General features: G+C 60.1%; 1 protein-coding gene across 2 annotated transcripts in view; it reads right to left on the bottom strand.

Moving 5' to 3' along the window:
* The window catches only part of BAHCC1 (BAH domain and coiled-coil containing 1), a gene marked incomplete at both ends in the record, with an annotated part of 53,789 nt that extends 37,589 nt beyond the window's left edge, over window positions 1-16,200 (bottom strand). For both annotated transcript variants that reach the window (XM_082860270.1, XM_082860271.1), the window contains one exon: window positions 16,019-16,200. In XM_082860270.1, coding sequence (XP_082716396.1) covers window positions 16,019-16,200 — 182 coding nt within the window. The remainder of the gene's footprint in view (window positions 1-16,018) is intronic.
* Window positions 16,201-17,763: the final 1,563 nt, after the last annotated feature.

Below are 17,763 nucleotides of genomic sequence, written 5' to 3'. Positions count from 1 at the left end.
CTGCCACCTCCCCAGCCCCCGCCCGCCGACCAGTAGCCAGGCCCAGACAGAGCCTGAGCAGAGGCGGCCTGGGCCCTGGCCAGGGCTGGAGCTGCACGGCCAAGTCTGGCCGGGAACTGGGCTGGAGGCTTCTTTCCTCTTGGCAAGGTCCTTGCCCACGGAGTGCTGTGGTTAGCAACCTGGGAGGGGACAGTGGGAGCCCCAAGCAGCAGGGAGGGCCAGAGGGGCTTTCAGCTCAGAGCCCCCGGGCTGGGAGCTCCGATCCTGGCACCATCTGCACTAGCCCTTCTCTCGGCAAGGGCTTTATGAACCTTGTATCAATTCAGGTCTTCGCAATCCCAGGTGGCGGTCCCACCACGGGGCTGACAAAGGAATGGGCATCATCAGTGCTGGCCCCACGGCCCCAAGAGCCCGGGCTGGGGTTTGGATGAGGCTTGTCCACTCCAAGGCTGCCCTGGCCCCTCCAGTGAGCATGGTCACGGTGGCCAGTGCCCTGCATCCTCTGCAGGCTCTCATCAAAGCGATCTGGCCAAGGTTAGCATCGTCTTGGGACAGGGACCCGAATGCGGTGTGAGGTGTCAGGCTGTGTGAGGCAGGCCGTTCTGTACTACGCACCAGCCCCCAGCTGGCCATCCCTACTGCCCGGCTGGCCCAATCCAGGGTTTGCGGCCCCAGACACAGGGCTCCAGCCCCAACTCCAGCGCTGCCTCAGCTCTGCCTAGGACACCACGGAGGCCTGGCCCGGGTGCCGGGCTGGCTGAGAAAACCACTCCGGAAGCCAGAATGCTCAGGAGGGCTGGTCGACACCCCCCACCCACTGCCATGGCCCAGTTCCTCAGGCCAGGCCCCACCCCCAGAGGCCCAACCTTTCCCACGCTCCAAGGCCCAGACAACCTGGACCGGGAGACAGGCCGTACCTGGACCCTGGCTGTGTGGCTACTTCCCTCCCAGCTGCCCCAGCTGGACGGAGCTGGGCGGGAATGCCCTGACCACTAAGCCCAGCCTTTGCTCACAGGGCCTCTATGTGCTGGCCGTGGTAGAGGTGACCGTACATGCCCAGGCAAAACCAGGGGAGGGGCCTTCCTCTGTCAACCTGTGCCAGGCCCACCTGCTGCAGCCGAGACGGTCAACAGATGCTGGGCGGGCCCGAGGGGTGCTGAGGGCGTTCCTGGAGCCCACGTGCTACCCCGGGGAGCCTCCAGTCCAGGGAGGGGCTGACCGGCAGCAAAGCCCCAGAGCGCGAGGGGCTGGCACACCAGAGGCCAGATCCGGAGCCCTGGACAGCCAGGTGTGCACCGCGCCTGCTCACCCCCTCTCCCTCCAGCGTCCACCTTCATGCCAGGCTGACAGAGGGACAGAGAAGGGCCTCGGAGAGCTGGGGAGAGCGAGCGGGAGCGCAGAGCTACAGCAGAACGAGCATTTGTTTTGACTTAAGTGAGCTACCTTTTCTGGAAACGGTGAAACGGGTTGTAAAAAACAAAAAGGGCCTCGTTGCGACGGCTGGCGGCAGCTGCGGAGAAGCAAGCCCCTTCCCAGGCTCTCCTGATGCTTCTGGAGGCCCAGCTGACAGGCTGCTGGCACCGGGCTCCCCAGCTCTGCGTCTGGCGGCTGCACCCTCCGCCCGAAACAGCTCCCGCCCTCCTGCTCACACCTGCTCAGGCTCCCCACGGCCTCCAGCCCCCTGCAGAGCCTGCCTGGGCGTGGGGACACCCAGCTCCCTGAGGCCATCCCTGGGTCTCCCTCAGGACACCAGGGGCGGCCTGCCTAGGAGGCCAAAGTGCCCCTCCAGTGCTGGGCCAGGCTCCAGAGGGAGCGGACTGGAGAAGAGGAGGCAGGAAGGATAACAGCCCACTGTGTGGACCCGGCCCACATTCCTCTCATTCCAGGAGAGGGAAGGGGAGGGAGGATGTCCACCCTGGGTGTCCGCGTGGACGGGGGTGGAGAAGCTTCAGTCCAGCCTGCTCGAAGGCAGGTGGGTGTCCATCTGTCTGACCACCCAGGAGCAGAATGGGGGGAGGGGGACAGGGATGGGGATACCAGGCCCTGGTGGGAGGGGCCGCTTTGGACTGCCCCACACGAAACCCAAAGTGGCCACAGCAGGGGCCACAGAGGCTGCACCACACCACCGGCCACCAGACCCACTCTAGGTGTACACGAGTTTGCAAGCTCAATTCCTGATGCCACCAGGGACACTCCCTGCTGGGCTGGAACCCACCAGTGGCCCAGGCATGAGATAATGTGTGTGCCTGGGTGTGTGTCTGTGTACAGGGGCACAGAGGCAGCGATGGGACTATGTGTGGGCACTCAGGGTGTGTCTGGCTGTGTGTGCATGGCTGAGTGTGCATGTGGGCAATGGCCGTGCACACAGGCACAGATGTGCATGCAGGTCTGGGGCAGAGGCTCCGAGGGTGCACTCAACGTGGGTGTGCACACCTGGCTCCAAGTGTGCGCAAGGTGGTGACTTGTTCTTGTGTGAGGGAGTCACACACGGGTTGGGCCGGCCCTGAGGGATGCTGCTTCCCAGGGTCACACTGCCACCAAACCGGTCTCCTTCCTGGCCCAGACTCTGAAAAAGGCTCCTGGCCTTTAATTCTGTCTGATGCCTGTGGTGGCAGGCGAGAAACAACAGGACACCCCCCTCCTTCTCCACCCTGGGGGGCACATCCAGCCTACTCACGGTGGAAGGGGAACTCTAGTCTCAAGCCTGTACCAAGCGGCAGCACCAAGACCCCCGACCCCCTCCTGCCTGGGAGTCGGCCCCCTCCCCAGCCCAGCTGCTCAGACCCCAGCCACCTGGACCTGAAAGCGGGTCCAGCGTTTGTGTGGATTCTGGGGGCAGTTGGCAGGTCACGTGGCTGGGGCCATCTCCCCACAGACAGCCTGATTCCTCTGTGGTGGAAAAGCAGCTCAGAAGCCCCCTCCGATCTGGGACCCACTCCGGGCAGGCCCAGCCTCACCAGGCAGGCTCTCCAGGACACAGAAATTATCGGGATCTGGGGCAGTCCCCTCCAGCCACAAACCGGTGGCCTCCAGATGTCGGCCTGTCTGACCCCCCTCACTCACTTGGTCTCACCGGACACAGAGCCTGCCCTGCTTCAAGCCACCCCCTGCTGCCACAGTCCCAGAATCCCTGAGGATGCCACCCAATGACCCCAGCTGCCATCCACAGCCCCGAGAAGACAGAGGGACAAGAAGAGGAGGCCGAGACAAGCACGGGGAGGAAGGAAGGACAGAAGAGAAGGAGGAGGCTGGAGGCAGAGAGAGACAGCTGCAGCCGTGGGAGAGGGGGTGCTGGTGGGGGAGGGGCGTGGGACGGCAGCAGTGGGGGCAGAATGTGAGCCTCCGCCAGCCCGGCCGTGGGACGCAGGGGCAGCCGTGGGACGCAGGGGCAGCCCCGGTGAGGGGTGCCCGCCCAGAAACATGAGTGCGTCACAGGGGAAGCCCCTCTCTGCTGGTCCAGGAGAACCTTCTAGAAGACCTGGTTGGCCCAAAGGCCGTGTCTCACAGGCCATAATAGGAAAACTCTGTGGTTGCTGAGCCACCAGGCCCACAAATATAGAGGCAACGATGACAGGGGACGGGCCCAACCACCAACAGCCCAGAACTAATAAAAGAAAAGGAAAACCGGATATAAGTCTGGTTCTTATTAAAAGGGTAAATTTAGCCTTTTGGCTAGGCGGGGAGCGCGGGGTGGCCAACTCTCCCCACCAGGGCCGCCTCGGACTCTGGCCGAGAGTGACTCAGAGGGCTGCCCCCCACCCCCTCCTATTCTTCACACCTTCTGGGGTCTCCGCCTCCCTTCCCTCTCACACCCTCCCTGGCGAATGACCAGCACTCCCCCTCCAGGACGCCCCTGAAGGCCAGCAAACAGGCGGGGGGCGGGGGGGCGCGGGGAGGTGACCAGGGCTGGTCGGCACCACCCCCTCCAAACCCCGCCAGCTGGAGGAGCGTCTCCAGCCAAGGCAAGGCTTCCCTTCACACCATCTTGAACTAAGCCAGCTGCAGGGAGACAGACGCCCTAGTGGTTGCAGTCCAGTGGAGACAGCAGGGTGCACACTCACGCCCTAGCCCCACCGCTCCCCTCAGAGGGAGAGCCCATCTGGACAGGGTCGGAGGGGCCCACCCCGCTCTCCTGCATCCCATCCCCTGGACCCAGGCACCCAGCACCTCGAGCTGGCCTGAACACGCCTCTTTCTCAGCTGTGGGCAGGCAGGGGAAGAGGGCACCCAACACTCCCAGTTCATTCCCAGCAGATGGGGGGGTGCCCTGTGCTTCTCCCGGCAGAGCCTTCCAGGGAGCCCACATTCTGGAATTTCTGACAGGCCACCCTCTGCACCCCATTCCTGCCTTCTGAGGCTCTCAGCAGACCTGCCCTCCCAACCCGACTCTAATGTCTGTGACCAGAAGCAGGGAAAGGCCTGGCACCGCGGCTGCCCACGGCTCCTGGTGGGAGGAGCATTTGGGGGGCAGCCCGCTGGGGAGCAGGGATCCCCCACAGTGTGCTCCTGGGGGCAGCGCTACACCCCCATAAGAAGGGAGATGGGGTGGGGGCAGGACGCACCCAGGGCTCTGTATCCTTGTAGTTTCTTCTAACAGCGCCGCTTTGACAAACCACCCCACTTCCTTCGAAGAACGGAGAGAAAGTATTTTAATTTCTAAAGACGGTGAGTATAAGTAGGGAGAAAACCTCAATTCTCTGACGTAAAACTCCGGTGTTTCTGGGAACTCTTGAAGTGAACAGGGCAAGGAGAGCTGTTTCTGGGGTGAAGTGCACCCCACTGGTCTGGGGGTCCCAAATGGGGATGGAGTGCCAGCCAGCCCAGGGGAGCCAGCGGGGAACCAGCCTCGGGGCGGCCCAGCAAGAGCTCCCAACGGAGGGAAGACCCCTGCCCCGTGCAGCTCACCCACAGCCTGGGGCACCCAGCCCTGTGCTCCCCCAGCCCCACCCCATGCCAGGGGCGGGGGGCTCAGGCAGAGAACCAGCCTTGGACCTCCAGCCCAGAAGCCTGTGCTCCTGGGTGGCTCCCGATGTGACCACAGAGTAAGCACGTGGCCTTGCTGAGCCTCCACCTGGACCCCACCTGCCTCAGGACCAGGGGGCAGCAGGGGACTCAGCCCTGAGCCTGAGGACTGACCCCTCGCCCGATTCACATGCTGGGCTCCGACCAAGTGTCGTGTGTGGAAAAGGCTCTGCTGCCAGACCAGGGGAGGGGGCTCTGGGCTGGGCTGCCCGGGTGGAATGAGGTCTCCAAAGGGTGCCCCCCACACAGTCTAGAGACCTCAAGATGCACCATGCCCTCCGGCCACCTGGTCCAGCGGCTCTCAGGAGCCAGGGCCTGGTGGGGCTGCCCTGAACCTCCATCGGCTGCAGGCAGTCCAGGAGGAGTGCCCAGGTAAGCCCGGGGCACTTGCTGACCTCACTAGGGCAGGCAGCTGGCGTGGGAACATCGGAAGAAAGTGCTGTCCAGACCGGACAGCACAAACGTCCTTGTCACCCAAGCCACAGACTGGGCCCTGAGCCCCGTCCAGAGAATGGAGTTCTAACCCAGCTCACTCGTTACACAAACAGTTACTGAGTGGCTGCAGTGTGCAGGGTCACTCACCCTCACCCTGGAATCCCAGGAAGTCGCAGGCTGCCCGGGTACCCTGGCTTCCAACAATGGCCCTCGGACCTCTTGGTGACCCACAACCTTGCGCAGCTGCTTGGGGCCGTCTCGCTGGCCTGTGTCTTGGAGCAGATGTTTGACAGGTGGAAAGATGACGCTGCTCGTGGGCACCTTCCCAACTTTTCTTGATTTTATCTGTATTCATACTCGTTAAGGGCTTTTTAGGAGTTCGCCTAAAGATGCATTGCAATTTAATTTAGATTTAATTTTAATATTAATTTAAAACAAATTGAAAGCTTATTTTTAGGAGACCCAAAGGGATGCAAAATGTCTCAAAAAGGGGACTGGCTTCAGGCAAACTGCCCTCAGGTGACCTGCTGGCCAGGCCTGTGGGAGGCCAGCTGGACAGGGCAGCTGCCTCACCAGGCAAACAGGCAAGTCCTGGGGGGCCACAGGTCCGGCTCCTTCCCCAGCAACCTGTGTAGGGTGAGAAAGGCTGTGCACACAGGCCAGGCACAGAGGGATCTGCTGGCACCCTTCTGCACGGTGCTGCTGAGGCCAGGAGGCGGGCGGGAGCCCCGGTCCTGCCCTCCCCACGTCCATGTCCAATACTGGGTCCTGAATCCCCACCTGCCGGCCGCCAGGACCCTATAGGGAGTGATGGGAAGAGGCATCAAGGGCCTGTGCCCCACTGAGTACAAAGTGCAGGGGTGTGAGCACTGCCTGGGGGAGAGAAGCGACCAGGATCTGGAGAGTCAGGGCTTGTGGGGAAGAGCCGCCACGAGATGTGCAGGCAGGGGTGTGCCACTAACTGACACCAGCCCCGGGCAGCCACGCACCCCTCCCAGACTGGGCACTGGGGCCCAAACCAGGAGCGGCTCCGAAGCCTCCTGGTGTGTAAATGCTGGAAAGCAGAGTGGTGCGGCGAGCGGGTCCCACCTGGCAACACAATGCTCCAGTGCCTGCAGCCCCTCGCTGCCATGCCTGACTGCCCGGGATGGAGATGGAGCAGACGGCGAGGGGCCACAGCCCTGCTCCCTCATCTCTCCTGGGCCCTCATTTCCCTTTTGTTGGTTGTCCCCCCACCAGCCCCTGCCTATGCAGCCACCCACACAGCCACCACAGAAGGGAGGGGAGGGGAGCGGGCAGCTCTCCCCCAGCGTCTGTCCCCCCTCGCCCACCAGGCCCTAAGGCCCAGGTGAAGCCGCTGGCTTCTGTCCTCCAATCTATCGTAGGTGCCCCACCACACATGTTGACGGTGAGGGAGTCACCTGCAGGGGCCAGTCAGGGGACAGGCAGAAAGTGGTCCCACCCGGTGCCCAGCTCCTGCACCACTAGGTCCCTCCCTTACTGCAGGGGGAAGGGGTAGCGGTGTCTCCACAGGGACAGTCCCATCCTGAGCCTTGTTCTATCTCCACTGGTCCCCCTCTCCACTGCACAACCTCACACGTGCGCCCAGAGGCCAGCCCGCATGCCACAAGGATGACGCTGGGCTGCACTGCCCAGTGGACCTCTCACTGCCACCCCCTCACCCCGTCACTGGGTGTGACACTAAGAAGGAGCGGATTGTCCTCTCTGCCAATCTTTTTAGCTCTGACACCTCTTCTAAATGGAGTGCACACAGTCTGGGAGCCTCTGCGGACGACAGAAGATGCTTCTGGAAGGTAAGGAGATGCTGACCTGGCCCCTGGGAGGTGGCCACACAGGCTGGAGATACTGCCCACGTGAATGTCCCCATGTATGTGTGGTCGGGTGTCGGGCGGGCATCTTGGTTTTTAGTGAAGAGACCAGGGCCAATTCAGAATCCGGTGTCTCCTGCCCTTCTCTTCCTCGTGAGGTTCTCCCAGAGGGTTATCGTCTCGATTTTCCAGTGTGGGGTCAAAATTGCAGGAGAAAAAAAACGAACAGGGCTCTTTTCATGTCCACAGGCACGTGTGTGCCTTACCCAAGTGTGGACAGGCACGCACACCCCGTCTCGGCCCCAGCCATCCTGCACGGGAGGGAGGCCAGCAACGGCCAGGCCCAGCTCTGGGGGAACCAAGGGATGGAGGGCACAGACACCCAGACTCAGGACGCTGGGGTCCCACGGGGAAGATGGCCCCGCGTGGAGAAGGGCGGGGGTGCTGCAAGGCCTGGGGGGACAGACTGCCAAGGGCGGTCAGGGCCGGAGGTCACGGACCATGCGGGTGGAGCCTGGGCACTGGTGGCTGTAGGGGCTGCCCAGGTGGGGAGACTCCAGGAGGGACAGGGGAAGGGGAGCAGAGGAGGTACCTGGGGCAGCAAAGAGGGGAGTACAGGTGGCCAGAGCCTGTGGGTGGCTTGGCACATGTGCTGAGTGTTGGGAACCTTCGGGGACAGTGATATGACAAGGGTGGTAGGTGGGAGCTGACCTACGGTGTAGGGGGCTTGGGTAAGGGAGGCCCCAAGGGAAGGAGAAGCAGGGCTGAAGGCTCAGACAGGCTCGGGGCTGACCTGCAGGTAGAGGCAGAGCAGGGAAGCTGACCGGCACCTCCTGGAGGAATTGGACGTGGGGATAGCTTCATTCGAAGCAGAAGCCTGGGGCGGGTGCTGGGAAAGGACCAGCTCCAGTTCAGCAGAAGCCAGTGACACAGTGAAGAAGGGGGCTGAAGCGGGGGTGGGCAGCTCACCAGCACCAAGCTCTGCACATCAGGCCCTCAGTCTGCCACCGAGGGTCACTGGGGACCTGCAGGCTCCATCCCCAGCAGGTGGCCAGGAGCTGAAGGATGGAGCAGGTGGCGGGAACTGGAGACAGATCAGAAAGCACATTCCGACTGTGGGGCGGGCTGGCTCTCCCAGGGGCCAACTGGGATGTGACTCCTTGAAGGCCAGTTGTGAGTGTCCGTGAGCGAGTGTCTGCATGAGTGTGAGCAGGTGTGGGTGTAAGGACATGCCTGGGGGTGTGAGCACACGTGAGCAGGTGTGACGTGTGTCCATTCACTGTGGGCTCATGTGAGCTCAGCCAGTTAATGCCCTGGAGGGCCTGTGGGGACGTTGGGGTCTGCAGGGTAGGTCTGTGCCTCTGCCCCCAAAGGGGACACGGGCTGAGCCAGGCAGCAATGCCTGTGCTGAGACGGAGCCTGCCACAGGGTGCTGTGAGATGCTCGTGAGATGCTGGTGGACAGCGGCCTGGGAGCGCAGCCCCTTCCTTACACCCCCACCGCGTCCCCACCCTGGGTTCCGCCCCTTGGTTGTTCCCAAACTGCCTTCTTTTCACCCCCATCCAGCTGTGCTCCCAGCATGCCTGCCTTGATGGTGGGGGGCCCTGCCTGGTCTGGCTCTGTGATGATGGGGCCATGGTGCCCTCCCCAGAGTTGCCTTCACAAGGAAGTCCCAGGGAAGAAAGGCTCTGGCTTCCCTGAAGGAGGAGCAGAGGGATCCAGCCAAGACTGCCTCTTCCCAAGAAGATGGCAGAGCGTGGTTTAGTTAGTAAACCGCCACTAAAATGTGGCTGATGGGTCTCTCTTACTTGGCGAGGCTCCCCAAGAAGACACCACCCCAGGCCACCCTTGGGGACCCCAGCCTACTGCTCAGAGGCCTCTCTCAGCAGCACACCTATCCTCTGCCCCTTCCCTGCATTTCTGGTAATTTCTAGAGGAAACCAAGTTCCTATACTTAGATGAAGCAGGGCTGCTTGAACTTTCCTTCCGGTTCCAGGCACACAGTGGGTCCCCCCTTCCCCAGCCTCAAAAGTCTTTGGATCTAAAAACACTGGACTCTTTGTTGGGGGCCCTGGGGGAGGGGAGAGGGGGCAGGGAACCCAACCCACCTGTTCATTCCCTCCTCCCCCTCCCCCACCCTAGGTCAGAAAGAAAAAAAAAAGCTTCCTGGCTGATCCAATCTGGAACCTAATCGTCTGGACAGCTGCAGCAGCCCTCAGATGCCAGCCCGGCTGGCTCCCAGCTTGGGCACTGGATGCCTCTCCGCCAGGCCCGCAGCCTACTGCAAACCCACACCAATCCCATAAACGGGGAGGGGGCAACCCCCACCCGGCGCCCCCCTACCTCCTCTAAGCCCACACCCAGTTCCCACCGACCGGTCCCCGTCCTCCAGTGGCAGCTGCTGGCAGGGCCACAGGAGGCAGTAATATTATATATTACAACAAACAGGGGCGGCCCACTGACAAATAGGCCTGCATGATCTAAATGGTATATTATCCCATAAAAACGTCATCGGGCAGGGCGTCAAAGCCGAGACGGAGCAGCAGTCTTGGAGTGCGGGCTGCAAAACCCGAACCTTCCTTGGCGTGGCCCGGGGCTTTGGGGACATGTTCTAGACAGTGCATGCTGGTTGTAATTTTGTTGTTTGCTTTTAATCTGGAGTCTTTGGTGGGAGAAAGGAGGTCCCAGAGGTTAATGGGGACAGGGGAACCCCGGGGAGCCATCCCCTGGCGGGCAAGGCAGGAGGAAGCCCTGCAGTGCAAGTTACCTACTGCCAAACAGACAGGGCACATGCTGCACCCCAAAGCCCTGAGGTTGGCCTCAGCTCGAGAGCTGTGGCGCAAGTCCCAGCAAAGACCTCCGACGAGGGCCTTTCCCAAGGGGTGCCCACCTCTCCAGGAGGCTGTCGGGAGCGGCAGGAGTGAGAACTTTCTCTGGATGGGTGATGATGGGCTAGGCCTTCCTTCCAGAGGGGCTAGGGCAGCACCCCCGTCCTGGGGGGATGGTTTCTGTTCATCAGAAGTCATCCAGGTGGATACTGGTCAATACGGCATTGATAGGGTTTACTGCCGCCTGTCAGTGGGAGGTTGGGGAGTGGGGCGCTGCCCCAAAGTCTGTGCAGGGTTTTCTCATGGGACTCTCTAGGCAGAGATGCCCTGATGCCACCCAGGTGGAGTCCCCACGTCCCTTCCAAGCTGACCCTTTGCCAGTGTGACCAGGGCCCCTCTGAGAAGGCCACGTGCAATGGGCTGGGATCAGGGCATATGGTGGGAATCCCCCTGGGACTCTGGCCACGCCAATCAAGGCAGCTGCCCTCTGCACAGGGTGCCCCTGGGGCAGAGGGGCAGCTCTCATCTTTTGGGGCCTATATTCAGATATTTATGGTAGGGAGGAAGCCAAGCAGGGCCCAGAGGCCTCTTTCAGGAGGAAGGGCAAGGGGTTAACTGGAGGTGGCAACCAAGGCTCCCTTCAGCCCAGAAAGCACTCATTCCCAGTGGCACTGGCTGAACTCTATCTGAGCTTGGGAATTCCCAGCTCAGGGCCGGTCCCAGGCTCAGACCCTGGAGCTAGACCAGGAGCATTCTGGGAAGTGTAGTCCTTTGGGAGTTGGGAGGGCCTGCTGGGATTTCCAGGGGCGTCTCATCAAGAGCAAGCAAGAGGACAGAGCAGAGGAGGTTACCCTGACTGTAATCCCAAGGTGGAAGTTTGACATTCCTGGGAAATGGCTGAACTTATTAAGACATCTGCGCCCTGAAAAGATACCAGCCAACGCTGGATTCCACCCTCAGATCATACCCGCAGTGGTCTCTCTGAGCAAGCCATCTGGAGCTCTTATTTTGGTGGGAAGACCTGGGAACTCCCCAGAGGGAAAAAAACCCTGTCTGAAGTGCCCCGACTTCTATCCTCCTCTGGCAGCTGCCCCCAGACAGCAGGAGAGACAAGGGTGCTACCTGCCGGGCTCCTGGAGAGGCTGTAGCGCATCCCGCACACTCTCGCACATTATTTATGCTCACAGCCCCCGCTGATGACATATGTAAGTTGACAGCGAACATCCTATCAACTTGCTGGAGTGTATCTTGATTGTTAAAACACACTCTTAAAGGTATACGATCATTTATCAAATTAAAATAGCGGCGCCTTGCCTGTCCTCTTTTCTGCCTTCCCTGACCACTCCCCTGCAGCCTCCCTCCTCTGGCCTCCTGGGCATCCTGCCCTTGCACCCAGGCCCTGCTCCTCGGGTTGGTGGGGAGACACTGCCCTGCTTCCAGGGACCCAGACTCAGCACCCCATCCCCACCCTACCCCAGGCCAGGGCAAGCCCGCTAATCGCCAAGAAGTGACAAACGCCAGAAGCCCCACCAATTAAATCTAAACTCAAGCAAAGCTCAGTGGCCAGTAAATTATTATTTTTATTAGCTTGAACCAAGTTCCCGTAAGAGAGAAAGTCAACTTGCTCCCATGAATGGCTCTTGTATAATTTATTTAACTCTGTGCTCTTTGCCAAAGCCTGGAATATTTTTAGCTCGTTCTGTTGTTGGATTTGGCTTTTTTATGTGTGTTTCTGAGGGGTATTTTTAGCTCCCTCCATGTTATTCTAACAGCCTCCTGTGCGTTTTGTCCTGTCTGTGCGGGCTGTTGAACCCAGTCTCACAGCAGACGAGGGAGATTTCTAAGAATACACGGGAGTGTTTGGGGGTGATGAGGGATGGCACAAGGCTGCTCCCTGCCTCGCTGGCTAATTTGCCTTAGTGCTCACATGACCTGGATATTCCTATAGGAATATCCTTGTAGGAAAAATCAGACATGGGGGCAGTACAAGCCCCACTGAGAAAAAACCCACATTCCAAAAATGGCTTCACTGGGGTGGGCGAGGCGGCCACAGCCTGGCCGATCCACGAGGCCACTGGATTCCTGGCTCCGCAGGGCAGCCTTGGCTTTGATGTCTGCTTCTGTCACTTACAGAGCAGGATGGGTAGAGTCTTCGGAAAGTAACTCTTTTCACACCTACTTAATGTTGGTAACTGTTGCAGAAACACTCCACGGTGTCACTGAGTTAATGAGGTATTTACGAAAATGTATTTTTTTTCCTTTACAAAAAAAATATCCCATGAGGAGGGAGGGGGACCCTTTGATGGGGTCTTTTTACACCCGGAAATTATCTTTTTTTCCTCTGCATTTTTCTTTTCTTTTCCTTTTTTTTTTTTTTTGAGATTGGCAATCAGAAGCACTGTTAGCAGGAGAGAAGTTTGTGGTTCTCCCACCAGAAGGAACGTGCCATCCTGTTTACTCCCAACAACCGCAGGCCCAGGGCACCTGGCTTCCAGGCCCGGCCATTTACACCCCAAAGAAGCCGGGAGAAGGGGCGGAGAGGAGAACCCACCCGCTGTCACATTGCTGAAACCAAGACTTGATCGGCTCCTCCGCCTTCCTCGGGTGGAGACCCGGTGATTCTCGAAGGTTCAGCCCTGAGGGGGACGTACAGAGAAGGATGGAGGGCAGGAGCTGACCGGCTAGAAGAGGGGGCGGGGACTGGGCTTCTCCCAGGCCGGGCTGCCTCCTACTAAACGCGCTCGGAGGAGAGGCGCGATCCCCAATCGCTCCAGGCAGTAGCGCTGATGAAAAATCTTGGGTTGGTGCGTTGTTGATTTTCCTTTTTTTTCCCCTAGATTTCACAGCTTTGCCTCCGGACCATCTGTATTAGAGACAAAATCTAACACTGCACTAAAAATAACGATTCCAAACATTCTAATTACACCTTTTGGTGACAAGGTTACTGGAACAGCACTTTACCATAAAACCCTTCAGCCCGATGGTAAAGCTATCGGCACTTTCAGTTTTAGAAAAACAATGGAAGGAGCCCTGGAGCCCAATATCCCATCGGGGTCCCTCAAGCTGACATTTTGAAAGCACTGGGTGGGGACGAGGAAGGGCAGCACTGGCGGAGGGCAGGGAGGGAGACCCTTGGCCAGGCCGTGTGTCTGTGCCAGGGACGAGCAATCCTCAGAAGCCAGGGACTCAGTCTCCGGTGGCTGGATCTTACTCCCATGTTAGAGCCGGACAAATAGGAAGAAGCTCGGAGCAATTTTCCTTTCAGCAGGGTAGTCAGTGCAGGGAGGGGCGGGATGGGCTGCTGCAGCCGTGGCCTGTGGACCTGAGGCCATCCGCGAAAATGGGAAGAAAGTCTGCCAAACTGGCCATTTTGAAATCCATACAAGAGATGCAAAAAATATTTTAACTTAATTATACCATTTTCTTTTTAAACTAGATCATATACAGATACAGACCAAAGCAAAGTAGTCTGGGGTATAATTCCTTTTAAAAAAACTGATGTAGCTATATTTTAAAACCAATACAAGATACTGGCTTTCAGCAATTTCAAAAGGCTTTCAGCGGCAGATGTTTCTAGCTGGACGCCCTGTAGGCCAGCCTTCCCGTCACAAATGGGTTGAACATCTCCAAGCACAATAGGTCTCTTTGGTCCCCCGGGAGGTGCAAACAGCCTCCAGGAGCAGGGGACACGTGGCCCTCCAGCTCCCCCCCCCAGGGTGCCCTGGGGACCTCCAGCGCCCCCTAGAGCACCCTGCATATGGGGGAGGTGGGTAGGGTCTGGGTCAAGGACACAGACCAAGCCAGCACCCATCCAATTTCTCCAAACCCTCCATGGCCTACGATCCAAGAACCACGTGGTCAAACTTGGAATGAACAAGACAATGGTTTGGGCCACCCAGACCACGTTCCCACCTGACTCGGTGGTGCCGGCATCTGGATATAAGAACAGAAAGGGGAAATGGCGGCTGACCAGGACCTGGGGAGGGCCGTGGGCTGTTGAATGGGGACGAGAGAGACAGCAGTGACCTGAACTGACGGGGAATCTGGTCTGGCCCTGCCCCACCCCATGGGGGGCACAGCCCCAGCCTGTCTGTGTACTACTGGGAGACCCTTGGTGTCGGGGGCCCTTCTGGACCGGTTTCTGTACCCTCCAGGCTAGAGGGTATGGCATATGCGGGGTGTGTGTGTGTATGTGTGTGTGTGTGTGCAGCCAGAAGGGGCTAGGGAAACTGTAGCACTGTCCCTGCTGCCACCACAAGCCCCCAACCTCAACCCCCCAGTGTGGGCTGAGCTGGGCGGGCAGCATCTCTAATGCAGGGGCAGGAGAGACAACCACAGGAACAGCAAGGACAGATATTTAAAATCACCAATTGCCCAGGCAAGTACTTTTGCTTTTTTGAGTTATAAATCTATAAGAGAAAAAAGCAAGGGAGAGGAAGAAGGAAGAGCAAGGAAGAGAAAAAAAGCAGCCTTGCAGAAGGCTCGCACTGGAACAGGAAACGCGGGCGAAGGGCTGATTCCAGGAGAGTGCTGAGTCCAGCCCCTCTACTCCCAGCGTGCTCGAACTTTTCGTATCTCACGTTGTAAATGCTAAACGCCCATTAGTAATCAAGCAATTTCTCGTATTTTTTTTCTTTTTAGGTAATTTATGTTTTTCTTTCTGACTGCCCTCCCTTCTGACATTTTCCCTTTTAGCCTGACTCTGCCATCCGTTTTAATCCACACACTAATTGTAATCCCATTAAAGCAGATATAATTTTATTAGTATTCACAGTTCATCAAGCTAGCAATAACTGTTACTGCCAAATTAACAACAACAAAAAAAGCGGCAAACAACATTTCTGATGTTTAGAACAAACTGTAAACAAAAGCAAGCCAACCTTTCAGGGTGACCAGCGGGTCCCCACACGCGCAGCCCCTCCAGCTTCCTGCAAACTCAGCCGGCACTGGCCAGTAACCTCCAGGGTCTCAGGCGAGATCGCGGCCCCTTCGCCACCCTCTGCCCGGCCCTGCTTCTCTTCTGACCTGGCTCGACAGTAATATCAAAGCCACCCGAGACGGGGACTGCTCTGGAGGCCTGGGTCAGCTCTGCCAAGGAACAGCTCTCTCCGGGAGAGAACTGGAGAAGACCCGAGTGCAGGGCGGCCCCAGCTCTCTCCTCCTGGAGCAAATTTGCTGCGAACTCGCCTGCACCGAAATCCGTCGGCGGCCCCCGCGCCGCCCCCAGCCGAGCCGGCGCCGGCGCTGCGCTCCCCCAGGGCGCAGGCCGCGGGGCTGGGCCGCGATCTGGCCACGCTTTGTCCGGCTTTAGCAGGATACCAGAGGCACTTGTTAAAGCAAATGCATCCCCTGCAAACCCATTCTCGCCCTGACACTTCAAGGCTTTATATAGAAACAGGATTTGCTCGTCTTACACCAGCAGTCCCTATTAACGCTCACCCCGCGCACACACCGCCCTAATCCGAGAGGCCGCGGCACCCCCCCCCCCACCTTCACAACGGCCGTTTTGTTCCCGCAGAATGTGCCTCGTTGTCCCAGCCCCGGAATGTTTTAAGGATGTGAATGCAGAATGCAGAATGCAGAAATGAGGTTTCCGCGGAATTTAGTTCTTTTGCAGGAAGGGGTGGGGGAGGGTGGCAGGAGGGGAAAGGCTTTATTTTTAGCCGGCTCCGAGGCTGCCCCTCCGAGACACTGGGGGACCCTGGGGAAGGCCGCTCTAAACCGCGATGATCCGGCTCGGGGCGCCCATAGGATGCGCGGGCCGCCACCGGTGCCGGTGCAGAGAAATGAAACCGAAGGCTTCTCCGCAAATGCTCCAAGGAGAGGAGGGGCAGGCTCCCGTACGACCCTCGACCGTGCCCACCTCGCGGCAGGACCTCCTCTCCCGCGCCCACCCGGCCGGCACTGACCTGTGTGCGAAGCCATGGGCAGCGGCGACGGGAAGTACTTTCCGGGCTGGAAGTGCGCCGGGGGCTGCGCAGCGGGCCCGGCCGGGGCGAGGCGCGCGGCAGCGGCGGCGCTGCGGTGGCCCAGGCTCCCGCGGTCCGACAGCAGATGCGGCGGCGGTGCGAAGTCGCGGCCATCCATGCCGGGCCCCGGCCCCGGCCCCGGCCCGCCGCCGCCTCCCGGGAGCAGCGCGGCCGGGGCCCGGGGGCGGCTCGGCGCGCGGACGGCGCGCGGGAGGCGCGGAGGAGGCGGCGTCCGGGGTCACTGGCGGCGGCGGCGGCGGGGCCGGTCAGCACGCCGGCGGACTGGTCTCCTCGGCGGGCGGCCGCGTGCCGAGCCGGCGGCCGCCGTGCGGGTCCATAGTCTGCGGAGGCAAGCAGAGGAGACTTGGTGACTCTGGGGCTCGGCTCGCCCGGGGGTCTCCGCCCCGCCCGCCCCCCACCCCCCCACCCCGTCGGCCCGAGCCTCGCGGCCAGGCCCGGCGGCCGGGTCCGGAGAGCTCCGCGCGTCTCCCCACTGCACGCGCGCGCGCTGGCCACCCGGGCCGCCCCGATCCCCGCGCGCACACGCACCGTCCCGGCCACGCTCCGCCCGGAGGAGCCTGAGGGAACCCGGCCGTACAGCTCGACGCTTCCCCTTCGCGGATCCCTGCGGCGAGGGCGCCTCGGCGAAAGGCTGCTGGCTCCTCTGGGTGATAAAAACCCAAATCTGCGAAGCCATCACGCACACACACACACACACACACACACACACTCACACGCACACCCTCTCCCCTCCCCCGCTGCCCAAAGGTGTCTCTGAGGGAAGGCCTGGGGTCGACGCTAGCTTTTTTCCTCTCCCCCCATTCCGAGGTTCAGCTTTTACTGCATTCTGCTTAACCGAATGACCATGCTAATTAAGCGAGTAATTTTATTGATTGTAACTCAAGAGTTTTTTTTTTTTTAATAACCTTCATTTTCTCCCCTCTCCCATCCCCCTCATGCGTCTTTCGGCCCATTCTTTTGAACCCGCCGCGCCCCCCCCAACATCCCTAACGGGACCAGGCCCCCACTCCGCATTGCCGAGCCAGGACCCCGGGCCAGCTCCCCGGAGCCCCAGGGGTCTACGTCCGCCGGCGGCGTCACCTGGGCCGCCACGCCGCAGTGCCCGGTCGGCCGTCCCGGAGCCGGGAGCTTCCTGGAGAGGCTGGAACAATCACCCCGCCCCCCAGTCAAATTCGCCCAGGATCTTCCTCTGAGGATTGGAGGTTTGGAGAGGGGCGATTTGAGAGTCAGAAATTGTTTTCTCTCAACGCCCCAAATCGGCCACATTATTTCTCCCTTCAGCGCCTGCCCCGGGTCGCCGAGCCGAGGCCTGTCTCTGCACGGCCGGGGGACGTGGGGTTTGCGACGCTGGGCTGGGCCCTGGGGAGGCGGACAAGTGCCCGGGCCCAGCGCAACCTTCACCGCTGCCCAGGTCCCAGCAGACCCCCGGCCTCCGTCGTCCACCTCCACCTCCTGGCTGGGCACTTAATGCCCCCCACCTCCCTTCTCTTCCACCCCCACCCAACGCCGAGAGTCCACTCGGAAGCGAAATTGGGGGTAATTTCAGACGCTGAGCGCGGAACGGCGGAGCAACACATAGACTGGACGGCTGTGCGCCCGCGTGGAGGACCGCTTTCATTCGACACATTTCTCCTCATTTCCTAAATCTGCATTGTTTTAA

This window comes from Leucopleurus acutus, assembly GCF_964270905.1.
Source record: "Leucopleurus acutus genome assembly, chromosome: 19".
NCBI classification, from domain to species: domain Eukaryota; kingdom Metazoa; phylum Chordata; class Mammalia; order Artiodactyla; family Delphinidae; genus Leucopleurus; species Leucopleurus acutus.
The sequence above is the reverse complement of the archived record's forward strand: the minus strand, read 5'-3'. Positions and strand labels throughout refer to the sequence as shown.